The sequence below is a fragment of the Danio rerio genome, chromosome 7 (genome assembly GCF_049306965.1).
Source record: "Danio rerio strain Tuebingen ecotype United States chromosome 7, GRCz12tu, whole genome shotgun sequence".
NCBI lineage: Eukaryota > Metazoa > Chordata > Actinopteri > Cypriniformes > Danionidae > Danio > Danio rerio.
Window position 1 is genome coordinate 26,146,312 of NC_133182.1, and position 15,284 is coordinate 26,161,595.

Genomic DNA, 15,284 nt, shown 5'->3' on the forward strand with positions numbered 1-15,284 from the left:
TTAAATTTCAAAACAGGACAATTTATGTTTAAAGCTAAATTACTTCCGAAATGATTTCAAAAGAAAGGCAAGGGGGATAACTATGAAAGGCAAGGACAACTTTAAAATATTTCTGTATGTGAAATTATGAAACAATGTCAGGATGGCGCAGTAGGTAATGCTGTCGCCTCACAGCAAGAAGGTCGCTGGTTCGAACCTCGGCTCAGTTGGTGTTTCTGTGTGAAGTTTGCATGTGTGTGGATTAGGGTTGTAACTGTGGATGTTTCCCAGGGATGGGTTGCAGCTGGAAGGGTATCTGTTGCGTAAATACTTGCTGGGTAAGTTGGCGGTTCATTCTGCTGTGGCGACCCCAGATTAATAAAGGGACTAAGCCGATAAGAAAATGAATGAATGTCAGGATATTACTCATTAAATATATATATATATATATATATATATATATATATATATATATATATATATATATATATATATATATATATATATATATATATATATATATATATATATATATATATATATATATATATACATATATATATATATATATATATATATATATATATATATATATACATATATACATATATACACACACACACACACACACACACATATATATATATACACACACACACAATGTCATTACATTTTTTTTTTCTTAATCGTAACTTATTGTTTTACACAATTACATTTCAACTTGTAACCATGGTAATTTACAGAGTGGGCCTAAGCCATGTCTAAAAAACCAGGAGAAAATATTTTACTCACATAAATCAAGCCTAATTTGCAATCATTATGACAGACAGAACAGAGTATAAAATGACAAAAATATATATATTTTATTATTTATATATTTGTTTTATATGAACATTCCATTGACTTGTTAACTGCAGTAGAAGCAGAATGAAAATAATAAACTATGAATGATTATTTCTAAGTTCCACCATTTAGGCATCAACAGAGCTGCAGTTTTGGAAAATTTGGGAAAAATTTAATCAAAAGATATAAAAAATGAATGATGGGGTATGACATGAACACTGTTTGGCTAAACTGACAAAATGACAAATAAAAGATACACCTTTGTTTAACTGACCTTTTTTAGCATTGCATTCAAAATGGATTACAGACTGAAACTCACAAATATACATCAATTATATACAAAATAGGATTCACCACAATTTGAAGATGCAGAATCATGGTTTAACGTTCACATTAACTTTTCATGGTTCACATCTTGGTTTTATAACAAACTTTTTTGAAACAGAATCCTCATCTGGAAGAATTCACTGAACTCTAGTAAAACAATACCTGACAAACCAGACTCAACCCAATCCAAATTCAACTGTTCCTGGAAAACCATGTCATTTATCACAATCCACAGATTTTCTTTTCAGCAAAGTTACTGGAACTGACAGAGGATTGAGAGGACAGATGCCAGCCGAGGCCCAGTCATCACTGTCCTTCACTGGTCCATGCTTTTCACTGGATCCGGCAGCAGCGCAAAGCTTCTGTACTGATGTAGAGCTGTTAGCTTCACCAGAAAGTGGGCCATTTGAATAGGATTCTGGCTTCACTGTGGGCTTGGAGAGCTGCGAGTGTAACTGGAGGAGGTGATGTTGAAGCCCCTTGCAGTCCAGTAACGGGAGCTCCTCAGGCAAACACATCAGCAGATCCAGCAGCACTGCACACTCTGAAGACAGAATTAAACAGGTATATCAATATGAGCAGTTCATTTACGGTCATTATTTATCCACATGCAGGACTGACTTCTATAAATAAAAGCAGTTTTTGCAGATACAATGTATGGAATTGAGGCTAAAACACCAATCATCCTTATTGAAGCTTTTTTGTGACAAAAAACAACAACTCTAGGTTTGGAATGAAACTGTATTTTTAGTTTGGTGTCACAGTGAGGAAAAGTCCTGCAGACAGGGTTCCCACTGTAAACCAATTGTCAAAGAGTTTTCCCAGACTTTCATTGACAAACAAAAAAAACTGCATTTCCATAAGCTATAATAAATAGAAAAGATGTGTCCCTGCATGTAGTAATTCTGCAATCACTAAATTTAAAGCAAAATTAAGCAAATCGCACATAATTAAGGAAAGCTTGCCATTTCTTTTTAATTAGCACAGAAGCCCTTTGAAAATTAATTAAAATTCGCTGCCTGCCCTCCATCTGAAATTCGCACCTCACCAGAACCACGTGATTGAAAACAACCTATTTTATATTATTATACAGTCTTGAATGCTCAATTCTGATCGGCCAGTTGCAACATTTACAAGGTATGATATTCCGAGATAATAACCGCTAAATAACACTACGAATCACCTTGACCATCGGTGTGAATACATTCACATCTATATACTTGCATCAACGTTAGCATTTCCTGTATCTGCTTGTCAGTCACGCCTCGGTTTTTGACTGTTTGGTGCTTTCTTGTGAATGAATAATACTCAAGTAAGTATATGATGCATTTAGATGGTTGCATTTCTGTTTTGTGTTTTTAACAGTTTGGCACCATCTTTTGTCTGATTAATGCTCAGGTTAGTGAATGCTCCATTCAGCTCTTTTAGTTTCTGTTATCTTTGCTTTTATTAAAAAAATAATAATTTAACTGGGAGGCGCGTTGCAGCTAAAAGGTCGTTGGTTCGAACCTCAGCTGGGTCAGTTGGCATTTTTTTGTGAGTTTGCATGTTCTTCTCATGTTCGCGGGGGTTTCCTCCGGATGCTCCGGTTTCACCCACAAGTCCAAAGACATGCGCTAAATTGCCAGTAGTGTATGTGTGTGAATTAAAGTGTATGGGTGTTTCCCTGTGATGGGATGCAAATGAAAGGGCATCCACTGCTTAAAACATATGCTGGATAAGTTGGCGGTTCAATCCACTGAGGCGACCCCAGATTAATAGGGCAAAGCCAAAAAGTAAATGAATTAAACTATTTTGGCTCAGAACAATGTTGTGTGGCAAATATCGGTGTAATAAGTGGTATAAAGTACATCCAGGTTAGTTGTTTGCGCGAAAATTGTTTGTTGTTTGCGGTTAATAATCAGAAATAGTATTATTTTTGGGTGAATTATTTTTTTAAGAACCAGGACTGGACACAGATGTCCTTCCTGTTACAATGTATAGTCATGATGGGGAGTGTAGTTTTCAGAACTAATGTTGGATGCAGAGAGTATCAACAATACATACCCATTGAAGAAAGAGCTGAACTGCAGGTTTTCGAGTCCATGTCACCTAAATATGCATAAATCTTGTCAAAGTTCACAACGCTCTTCATTATTCTTGGTTTGCATGGGTAATCGTGACCTAGCAGTTCCAACGAAATTGGACTGGGCTTATTTGAGGAAGTTGATGGAGATGGTCTGCTGGACACAGGACTGGACACTGCTGCTTCTGCTTCTGATCGCGACTGGCTGGAACTTGATGTGGGTGTGGATGCTTCAGGCATGACTGGCTCTTGATGTAAACTGCTCGATACCGTATCAGATTTGCCAATGTGGCCAGCAGCGCTTGAACTAGAGTCAGGTCGAATGAATGATACGGCTGAGGCAGTGGAAACACTGGAGCTTGGGCTCACGCCAGAGGTGGTAGGCCGTGAAGGGGTGTTAGGGGTGTGAGCAGGGTAAAGACGGGAGAAAACAGGTGTTTGTGTAACGGGGTGTGGAGGTTCAGAGTGCATCAGGCTACAGGGCTCGGTGGCAGCAACCACAAGCATCTGATGACAGTAAAAAATAAACAGAAGTTGCATAACACTTAATCAGCTATAGGATCCATTAAGATAATGAAGGCAATAAAAATATAACACTATAAATAGACAATGACAGAATCAGCTGCTGAACTTGCCCAATTCTGAGGCAGGAATAGAGCATGAGTGTAACGTAACGTCACCGTTAATCAAAAACTTTTAACATTTCAACATTTTATCAAACATTAACAGTATACATACATACACAGCTGACTGAGATTGGGTGGAATATATATATATATATATATATATATATATATATATATATATATATATATATATATATATATATATATATATATATATATATATATATATAGTGATGTTTATCTATTTAACCATCACTGTATGTATATATATATATATATATATATAAATATATATATATATAGTGATGGTTAAATAGATAAACATGTATACAATACCAGCCAAACGTTCGGATACAATTAGGTTAGTTAGCGTTTTTGAAACAGGTCTCTTCAGATATACAAGGTTTCTTCCTGACAGTGAGATAATGCATAATAGATAACACAACTTGATTATCAAATATTGCATTAATACCATCACCAACTTCTTCCAATCCGAATCCACATTAGCCTTTCCACACCGCGGCTCTCCTCACCGCCGTCAGTATTATCGGTTGTTTCTACATTTTCACATTTCGAGCCTACTTTATTTTTACCCCATTAGTGCCTCTCCTCTTCCATGTTAACTTTTAGTTTGTCTTTAGTTTCTTAAATGTATCTTGTAGGCCAGGGGATTCCAAACCTGGTCATGGAGGGCCAGTGTCCTGCAAAGTTTAGTTCCAACCCTGATAAGACACACCTGGGCTAGCTAATCAGGCTCTTACTAGGCTTTCTAGAAACATCCTTGCAGGTGTGTTAAAGATTTTAACAGATTTGTGTGTGTTGAGCATCATTTAAGACAATGTTAGCACCTGCCAGCTTTAATTGTGAGGATAATTGGATCATTTTGAGCTTTTGTCAGCTAATTTCAATTTCCAGGTTTAATATGATTTTTGGGGCGGGATCAAAATCTGTGACGAATCGCAAAACTGCAAGTGAAGTGATGATGCGTCGAGTTCTCATTATTATTCATAGCGGAGTTTTCTTATCCTATGAGAAGAGCCTGCTTCTTAATTTTTCATGACTGCGCATGCTTTCCGAAGGCAAGACACACACAGACATGCCAGTGCCAAGCTGTGAGAGCCTATGTTGATGACTGGGAGAGACCGCGTCCATGAACCCACGGCACGCAGTATTCCAGATTACCAGCAGGGCAAAAATGTTGAAATAGACAGGGCAATAGACCTGCTGGACTGAGTCTGCATTCAGACCCGGGGATTGAGGGAGAAGTCCTCGTTAATAGTGTTTATATGAACACGATTATCTTTATAATGATATAAATTGTGGTTGTGTGTAAATGAAATTACGAATACCAAATGTAGCAGGGCATTAAATTACTGTTTATTTCTTTGCATTTTAACTTTGTAAACTAAAAAATCATGCGTCTCCTCATGGTTTGTGTCTCATTTTGTGAGCTAACTGAAAACAGTTGTTCGCTCCCCTCCTTCTCCCCTGCTCTGCTGGCCACGAACACTCCTGCCTTCGATCTCACGAGCTCCACGCCCACTACAATGCATTTTTTGAACTAATTCTGAGGTTGACTTGAATCGAAAGTGGGGGGTGTCATGGCCCTTTAAGGCAAGTTGGAGCTAAAATCTGCAGGACACCGGCCCAGCAGGATCTAGTTTGGATAACTCTGTTGTAGTGGATTTAGAATCAACTGATTAAGAGAGGTTCTTTAACATAGCCATCAGCTTCGCCGACTAATTTAGAGTTGTCTTTTTTTTTGCTCTGTTAAACACAAAAGAAGGTATTTTAAAGAATGTTGTGAACCTGTAACCATTGACCTCCATAGTATTTGTTTTTCCTACTATAGATGTCAAGGATTACAAGTTTCCAACATTCTTCAAAATATCTTTTTTTGTTTTTAGCAGAATAAAAAACACAAACTGGTTTGGGATAAGTCAAGGGTGACTAAATAATGGGCAAATTTTCATTTTTAGATGAACTATCCATTTAACAAATCCACAGTATGGGGCAAAAGCTCATTCAGTGGTTTCAGTGTGGATGACCAACTTCTGAAAACAATCGAAAATGACGTTTTAAACTAAAAATGCTTAAAAACTTTAAAATGTATCCAGGTTATATGCATAGATGTAGCCTAATGTTTTTAAATTACTAAGGTCCCGTTTACACTAATACATTTTAGTTTTGAAATGCATAAATTTTGCTACGGTTACGCCTTCTGTCTACACTATCTTAGAGTTTTCAAGCCCCGAAAAAGCTGCTGCTCTGTGTTAGTGTGGATGGGGGGAAATGGAGACATCTAAAAAACGGAGGTGTACTTTAGAACGTCATTAACATCACCCTGGCTACGTTGTTGTCTCAACAATAAAATGAAAACATGATATAAGAAACTGCCAATTTTTATTTTGATATTAGCATCTTAATAGACACTAAAAATGTTGAGGCATCGTGAAGCTACATATTTATATGAGCGTCATCTTCACTGTATGCATTTTTATAACAAAATGAAGCCTATAACATCACTGCCTCTATTCATTTTCATTAAAAAAAATATAAAACTTTCGCTGAATATCAGTTTTAATAATCAATAATAGCAATCAATAATACAATAAGTTTATATAATATAGGAAATAAAGGCAAGCAATCAGTGAAATGTGCAAAATCACTGTATGTGTTTATATAAATTAATATATTAACTTTTTGCGCTCAGCCAAAACACGTTACCAAAGAGTCCAAAGAGTCATTAGAAAGAGACAAGATGAATGAAATATCACATTTAACAACTATAGTGAGATGAGATCCAGCAGTAGAATTTTGATGAACTGTCTAATATGCACTGCTCTTGCCTAGGGAGGTGTGCTTAAAGCAATCAGACATCCACATATGCTGCAGCGCATGCCAGAGAGTGTGTGTGATCACGTGATGTGTGTTTTTAGCAGTACAGTGTGGATAGAGATCGTTCAGACATGCTAGACAAAACACTAGTGTGGACGTGGATCGTTTTCTTTCTAAAATGCAGTTTTAAAACTAAAATGTATTAATGTAAACGGGGCCTGAAAAGCATCTGTACATGATTTTGTTGTGTTGACTAGTTTGATTTCTCGTTGAAATTTCTCATACAGACCTGGGAAAAGGCAGCGGAAATAGTCTTCCCATGAGATGTAGAGATTTTCTGTACCATTTCTCCCCAGGTTTCAATGGGAACTTTAGCCTTGCGTTCCTTTTTCCTCTGACTCTTGACCTGTTTAAACACCTTCTGTAGCACACGCAACTTCACTTTGTTTATCAGGTTTTCAATCTGGAACCATACAGTCAAAACAAGAGCATTAAAATAGATATTAAGTGCAGAATTGCAGGCATTAGTGCTATTTTCGGTGATGCCTGTGAGCTTACCTGTTTGAGAGAACGCTGAGGAATCTTCTTTTGAATCTCAGTCAGATCTATTTCAGATTCAAAATCCTGCTGCTGTTTTAAAGCCTGCAAGAAGCTGTGGAGGTCTTTGCGATTCCATCCTTTGCAGAGTGATCTGGCACTATCTATCTGTTCTTGCTCAGGGGTTTTATGGAAGCGTGATGGGACAGTTCGCTGACGACGTGGAGGTTTCATAGTTGCTAAATACACAAGTCATATCCCATATAGCACAAGACTGCCTGTTGTATAAAAAAAAGAACATGACCTAGTTTAATTTTAATCACACTGGACCATCACTACAAATGAGGACGTTTACATGGACACCAACAACCCGATTTTAATAGAATTAAGACGATACTCTGATTAAGAGTCTACCATGTAAACAACGATTTTTGATTAATTTATTCAGATTAAGGTCATAATCGAACTAAATAGAAATCAAATTAAGGCATGTGGAGTATGCTGATTTTAGTCGCATTATTGAAGTTCAGCACAGACATGTAAACACCACAAACTATTACCGTAGTGTAGGATTTGCAACAGGATAGTCTATATACACACGGCTGTTTGACAGTATTCTCTGCACCTACCGAGTGAGTGAAGGACGACAAACACCTCCATCATTAAATGCAGTTTTTTTTTCTCCCATTTAGTGGGCGAGATTAAATTCCCTTGAAACTACACTCTTCCAGCAGTTCATACTCACATCCAATATGCTCTAAATGTTCCTGAATGAAAGTGAAAGTGCCAAACTGCAGGTAAAGTCGACAAATTAAAAATGAAACACCCATAATTACATGAAACTCTAAAGGAAATGTGGATAGCGCAGCGACGCAATGATGTTAATCGAATTATATGATTTAACATGTAAAACGGGATCATGAAAGAAACATTCAAAAAGCAACTCATGTAAACACCTTAATCATATTATTGTCTGATTCAGATTAAGGCAATTAATTTGATTACTGGTGTCCATGTAAACGTAGTCATTGAAGATTTTTTTTAAGGATGTTCACTAACAGTCAAACGTTTGCAAATTTAAAGATTTTAAAAAATAATTTTTCTCTTCTGCCCACCATGACTGCATTTATTTGATAAAGAAATACAATAAAAATAAGAATATTGCGAAATATTAACTTTTTTCTACATGAAAATACTGAAACGTTATTTAATCCTGTGACTCTGTGACTCATGGTATTTAATACTGTGACTAACTTGAACCTTAGTTTTCAGCAACTTTACTTCATCCTTTATTGTCATGTGATTCTTCAGAAATCTCTTATAATGATTTATTACAGCTGCTTAATTACTTACAACCACTATACATTGTTTACATCTGTTTTCATACTACACAATCAGTATTATATCATGTTTACATTCATATATATATATATATATATATATATATATATATATATATATATATATATACACACACACACACACACACACACACACACACACACACACACACACACACACATTTCATAGCTGTATTTAGATCACTTCTGTGTATATATGTGTATATTATGTATATGACTTCACTGTGGACGGCAAAGTAAGAAATAATAATTTCATTGTACAGGGAAACTTGTTTCCTTACTGTGGACATAAACAAATGGAATTGAAATTATGTGTTTTACATGAAATGCATTTTAAAATAATGATTTAAAGCATATGAGAAAGATTTCTGATGGATCGTGTACCACTCAAAACTAGAGTAGAGCCATTCCAGCTTAACGGATGTGACTTTGCAGTAAAAAGTCAAAAGATAAAGTCACAGAGAAAGTATATTATGTTAACATTATATTGAAACAACTGTTTATATTTTCCTGAACAACAAAGCACAGAGTAATGTGAGCAGAAAAATATCAATCTGTAAAATATTTTTTCTATTTTAAATGAGGAAATTAAACAGGTTTAATAGATGTGACAAAAAAGTTAGCGAGTTTACAGTACAAGACATACTTTGTAGAAATTCTGTGAATTAAACTTCACAACCCAAAAGAAACAACGCTTTAATTTTATTTTATTTGAAATTTTTTGCATTTATGAAAAAAAGATTTAGAATGTATGTCACATCTCTCCGTTATGGATGTGACAGATGTGAAATTGCCACTTGTGTGACTTTGGTAAATCAAATCAAGTTGTTTGAACACATTGACAGATAGATTCTTGAGTATTTTTAAAGTACAGTAAAATACAAGCCTACACAAAAAAATTTAGAAACTACAAGCTATTTTGGTGAAAAACAAATTTTTTTAATGGCAAGTTTGATGTTTGCATGAGATTGCTCAGTATTGAATGCTGAAAATTCACATTTAAATCACAGGAATAATTTATTACTTCAAATGACATATTCACATTGTTTTAAACTGAAATAATACTTCACAATATTACTACACAATGTTTTGGTTGTACTTTGATTAATCAAATGTCTCCTTTAAGAGCAGAAGTGGCTTTCTAAAAACCTTTAACACATCTTAATGCTTCCAAACTTCTGACAGTAGTGTACCAGTGATGCCCCAATACATATACATTCAATCCTTTCACTTACATTAAAGTAATAGCTGTGCTCTCTTAAAGGAAAGGTTAACTAAAAACAGCTAACGTTACAGAACTCGAACCGACAGACACACCATCTAACCCTAAATATGTACTTTTTATTCTATACGAATGCTGTTGACTAAAATGACAGTTTATTTAATGTATGTTTTACGGGTTTACCACGATATTAAGACATTTTAGGTAAACAAATAAACTACTTGTGAATTTAATGCATGGACTTTGACAACACTTACTCGCTTTGTGGTTGTAAGAACAGCTCATCCGCTGTCGTATGTTGACTACGAGTCACCAAAGGGATCAAAAAACACGAGACTGAAACGCGTTTGCTTTTTCCAATAGCATGACTGGTTCTCTTTTATGTACTACACAGTAGATGCTGTGATATGTAGATATTTGGACTTGCTTAAAATGCAATGAATAAAATATGTCGTAAAACTGTTTATGTTATGAAATATGTAACATCTTCTGTGACATTACAAAATGCATGCGGGACGTGTGCTGTTGTAATTTATAAAACACACCACTAGAGAGCGCTCGAAACTTCGACAAGAAAATATATTTCTCATTAAACCTGCTTTGTGTAACACAAAACATACCCATATAATGTATATACATTTACCTTTTTGTATCAAGTATAATGCTATTTCTGTCACGTATTGGCAGGATCTGTCGACCCAGCACATATTTTTTTTTATCATTTCTTTCACATAGCCTGATTCTGCAGGTGACATTAGGCGCATTAATACCGTCCAGACAGTCAGACATTTGTTTGGTGATGGGTAGCTCAAATTCTATGAAAATGCAACATTTTAAACTTATAATTGCAGCAAATTTAAAAGTGATGGCAGCGGTGGGATTCGAACCCACGCCCCCGAAGAGACTGGAGCCTTAATCCAGCGCCTTAGACCGCTCGGCCACGCTACCCACAATGCACATGGTGACCATCATAAAATATAAAACTATTTTTATATCTCTGCAGCAATATTCTTTCGCTCTTGTAGATCGTTTCTGAATACCAAATTCAACCGAGGTCAATTGCAATAGTTCTCCTTTTTGTCTCAGTTTACCCGAACTAGGGTTTTTAAATGTGTATTATAAGTGAAAACACTCTTGAAAAAGCGAAGTTGGCTGAAAGATACCGTGAAGCGTCTGCGCACCGTGACGGTCTGCGCAAACACGTGGAACGGATTAAGCCCTGTGTTCGTTGGGGATGTTTTCATCCATCCTGGGGTGATTTTGAGTCTTAATTTGGCCACAACTATCTCTGTGTTTTAGCAACTAAAATGATACTTGGTGACATCCTTTTTGGACACGTTTTCAGAAACTGCTTTGAAAACTTAAAAAAAAATCAACAATACACTCTGAGCAAATTTTAAACCCTTTCGTTATGTTAAGGGCTGATTTTGCCCCATTGACTTCCGTTATAATGACGTTATTTATTGCAAAACCATGACACCATATTATCATGCATTCTTGGTTGTTGCTGTTTTTCCCTTTTGGGAGAAGGGACATTTTATTTTTTACTGTTGATCATTTGTTGCAATGCAAAAAAGTTTGGTTTGAGCCTTCTATAGAGTATTGAGTAGTGTGTGTGTGTGTGTGTGACATCTTACTTATGTCTGAGAAAATCCAAATAAGCAGCTCAGCTGTCAGAACATAGTAAGCATACATGTATTTATGCACACACGCTAATCTGCTGTTTTACTCTATAGAACTTGATAAAAAAGCCAGAAACATTTTTTGCACCGGTCTACCTAAAGGGTTAATGCTGCCAACTGATAATCAACAGTATGCATTTTACCTCCTCCCAACAGGGAAAAACAACCAACAATCAAGAATAGCCTACATGATTATATACTGTCTGTCATTGCTTTGCCATTAAAAAAAATATATATATATAATGGAAGTCAATGGGGCGAAAACAGCCACAAATATAACAAAAGCTTAGTAAATTTTACCACAAGGGTTACAACACCAAGGATTTGTAATCTTGTTCTTGCAGATGCATACCCCGCAAGAAAACTCTTATTCTAAAGTCTAAAAGATACCTATACAGTTTCTTGTATACAGACCCAATATACAACAAAAAAGTAATATTAGAAATGGGCCTAAATATATTTTTACAAGAACATTGTTATTATTTTTATAATGGCGCACATAAAAATACAGTGCCATTATTTATTTTGATCTTATTTATGTCTGCTTGTTTGTTTTATAGTCAAATTGTGGATAATTTAACTAAATACATCATATTTTTGGCATTTCATATATTTTCATCTCGTATTTATTTGTTTGTTTATTTGTTTGTTTTTATTTTGTGTGATCATTTACTACTTTTTTGTTTAATTATTAATGTCCAATTTTTGTTTAAATGTTAATGTATAATTACTTAGTCTTATTTTCATTTATTAATTCAAATATACATTAATTATAATTAAAAACCTATTTAATTATATCGGTAAGAGCTTATTATGCATGGTCTAGCAAGGCCGTATCAAAATTTTTAAAATATTATTATTATTATTATTATTATTATTATAAAAACAAAATCATTGATAAACATGCTATAATAAAAAAGTATAATAAATACATTTAACTTTAAGAAAAATGCTTTAATAGTATATAATGTATGGGCTAAACTGATGATAAATGAATAGATAAATGAAATTTAAAACAGCCTAAAAATGGCAATTATTTAGTGGCCAGTACAATAATAAGCTGTCACATGTCTTCTCTTAAGCTGTAGCACAGGGATGATATTTAGCTGTGACTGATTCAGCAAAAAGTGAGAGGTGTCAAGATGTGTCAGTAACTGATCCAATTAAACAACCAAGAGGAATGAGGCACATCCTTAACAACATTTCTATTATACTAATCAGAGTTTTAAAAGGCTGCAGACTTTCAGCATTCTAGATAAACTGACTATAAATGAATTGTCAGCACTCATATGCATTTAAATCTTAAAGATATTGGCATCAACCCAACATAAGACAGCAAGGAGATTTGACTTGTTCACAGTTGTATGGACTGAAACACTGTCAAGCTTGCATAAAAAAATAAAAAAATAAAGATTGATCTGAAAGCAATATAAGACAACTGTATTCAGTATTGGACATCTAGATCTCACATCATATTTTGTTGTTTGAGAGGATTTGCCTGAGAAGCCTATTTCATATACTGCTGTCCAAATGACTCATCATTCCACCTAATGAAACGCTTTTACACCACTCCTATATATTCCAATAGTTTTTTATTTTTGTTTTGTTTTTATATTGTAAAGGAAGCACATGCACTTTATAATTAAGATAAATAATATTACTAATAATAATATTCAGTGTCAATACATAATTTTCAGTTCACTGGTATATTCATTCATTCCTTTTCTCTTGGCTTAGTCCCTTTATTCATTAGGGGTCACCACAGCGGAATGAACCGCCAACTTATCCAGCATATGTTTTACACAGTGGATGCCCTTCCAGCTGCAACCCAGTACTAGAAAACACCCTTACACTCTCACATGTACACACAAACTATGGTCAATTTAGTTTACCCAATTCACCTGTAGCGCAGGTCTTTAGACTGTGGGGGAAACTGCAAAACCCATTCCAACACAGAGAGAACATACAAACACACACAGAAACACCGAAACTGGCCCAGCCGAGACTCGAACCAGCGATCTTTTTACTGTGAGGCGACAGTGCTAACCACTGAGCCCCCATGTCACACTGGTAAAGTGACAATTAATTTATTTTCATATTTTTTTCTTGTGTAGTTTATTGCTGTGAGAAAGCTAAACAATGTCCTCCACTTTCCCACAAAAATCTGCCTTGTTCACCAAATTCATAAATTCATGATCTGTAGAGTCCTACATTTAACCAATTTCATTAGGCTTAACAAAATAGCTCATCACCTTTGACTTTTATTATTTAAAAAATAGATATTATTAGATTAAAGTCCCCATGAAATCAGTTTTAAAGTTTTTAGATGTTTACTTTCAATGTTATTCTAGAGGCAATCTATTATCTAGTGCCACTTCAAAACAATGACATAATCCAAATTTAGAAGATAGACTATAAAAAATATCTGCTTAACAGTTTCTGATTTTGTCATTTGTGAAGTGTTTCCCATTTATTTAAGATTGTGAATTGCATTATGGGACCTTCATTCCATTATGTCAAGTCTGTCAAATTTTGATATTGAAAATTCAACTCTACAGTTTAACAGTGACTTTTATTGACATTTTAGTAGTTTGAAATAATATAAATAAATGAGAAATAATATGGAGGCGAAGCAGTGGCGCAGTAGGTAGTGCTGTCGCCTCACAGCAAGAAGGTCGCTGGGTTGCTGGTTTAATCCTCGGCTCAGTTGGTGTTTCTGTGTGGAGTTTGCATGTTCTCCCTGCATTCGCGTGGGTTGCCTCCGGGTGCTCCTGTTTCCCCCACAGTCCAAAGACATGCGGTAAAGGTGAATTGGGTAGGCTAAATTGTTCGTATAGTGTATGAGTGTGTGTGGATGTTTCCTAGAGATGGGTTGTGGCTGGAAGGGTATCCGCTGCGTAAAAATGTGCTGGATAAGTTGGCGGTTCATTCCACTGTGGTGACCCCGCATTAACAAAGGGACTAAGCCAACGAGAAAATGAATGAATGAATGAAGAAATAATACATAGAGAAAAAAAAATAACAGAAAATGTACTGGCAATTTATTATTAGGTTAATATACATCAACACAGACAATATATCAATTTACGCTATAAAAATGTTCAAAAGCCACAATTTCAAACTTTTAAAGGTTAAAAGCAAGAAAGATCAAGATGCCAAAATGCAATTCAAAAGCATAAATAAACAGGGAAAAATAAAATAAATAAAAAACATGAATCACAAAATAAGTAGAACTGTTAACTTATGGATTTTTTAGTGTATAAACATTCATTCAAATCTGCATGTTTGTCACTTCCGGCAAAGTGAATCAATGATTTTTTTGACATCATCTCACACTTCAGTTTCTCATCAAATCTTCTGACCAACCAAATGCTCTATTTGATAATTCCCGCCCCCTTCATAATGCTATTGCACTCTTTTTAATAATTAAAAATTACGATGAAAGGGAATTTTTCATACCAGCAAATAGACAGGGTATCATTGTTTTACACATACTCTTTCGACATGTAACTAATCTGAATCATATGCATTACATGTTTTGTTTCACTGATTTCAGTTGCATTATATGATGTTAACCACCATTACATGATGTTAACCAATGACTGAAGTCATTTTTCAGTGACACTTTAGTTTAAGTAACAATTCACACTATTAACTACTGGCTTATTACATGCCGTTTATTAGTACTTATAAAACATCTTATTCTACATTCTTAACCCCCTAAACCTAACTTCTAACTATTAATAAGCAGCTTAGCAATTTATTGAGCTAATAGTCTCAGTTAATGGTTTATTAATATGAACA

General features: G+C 35.0%; 1 protein-coding gene and 1 non-coding gene across 2 annotated transcripts; both read right to left on the reverse strand.

Moving 5' to 3' along the window:
* Window positions 1-972: 972 nt before the first annotated feature.
* snapc2 (small nuclear RNA activating complex, polypeptide 2) lies at window positions 973-10,098 on the reverse strand. The gene is made up of 5 exons (XM_001923692.8): window positions 10,056-10,098; window positions 7,237-7,493; window positions 6,968-7,141; window positions 3,196-3,721; window positions 973-1,693 (listed from the first exon to the last, which is right to left on the reverse strand). The coding sequence occupies exons 2-5, from the start codon at window positions 7,447-7,449 to the stop codon at window positions 1,365-1,367; spliced, it is 1,242 nt and encodes a 413-aa protein (XP_001923727.2). The 5' UTR covers window positions 7,450-7,493; window positions 10,056-10,098; the 3' UTR covers window positions 973-1,364.
* Window positions 10,099-10,664: 566 nt separating this feature from the next.
* Window positions 10,665-10,746, reverse strand: trnal-aag (transfer RNA leucine (anticodon AAG)). Its single transcript has one exon. It is a non-coding gene; the product is annotated as a tRNA-Leu (tRNA).
* Window positions 10,747-15,284: the final 4,538 nt, after the last annotated feature.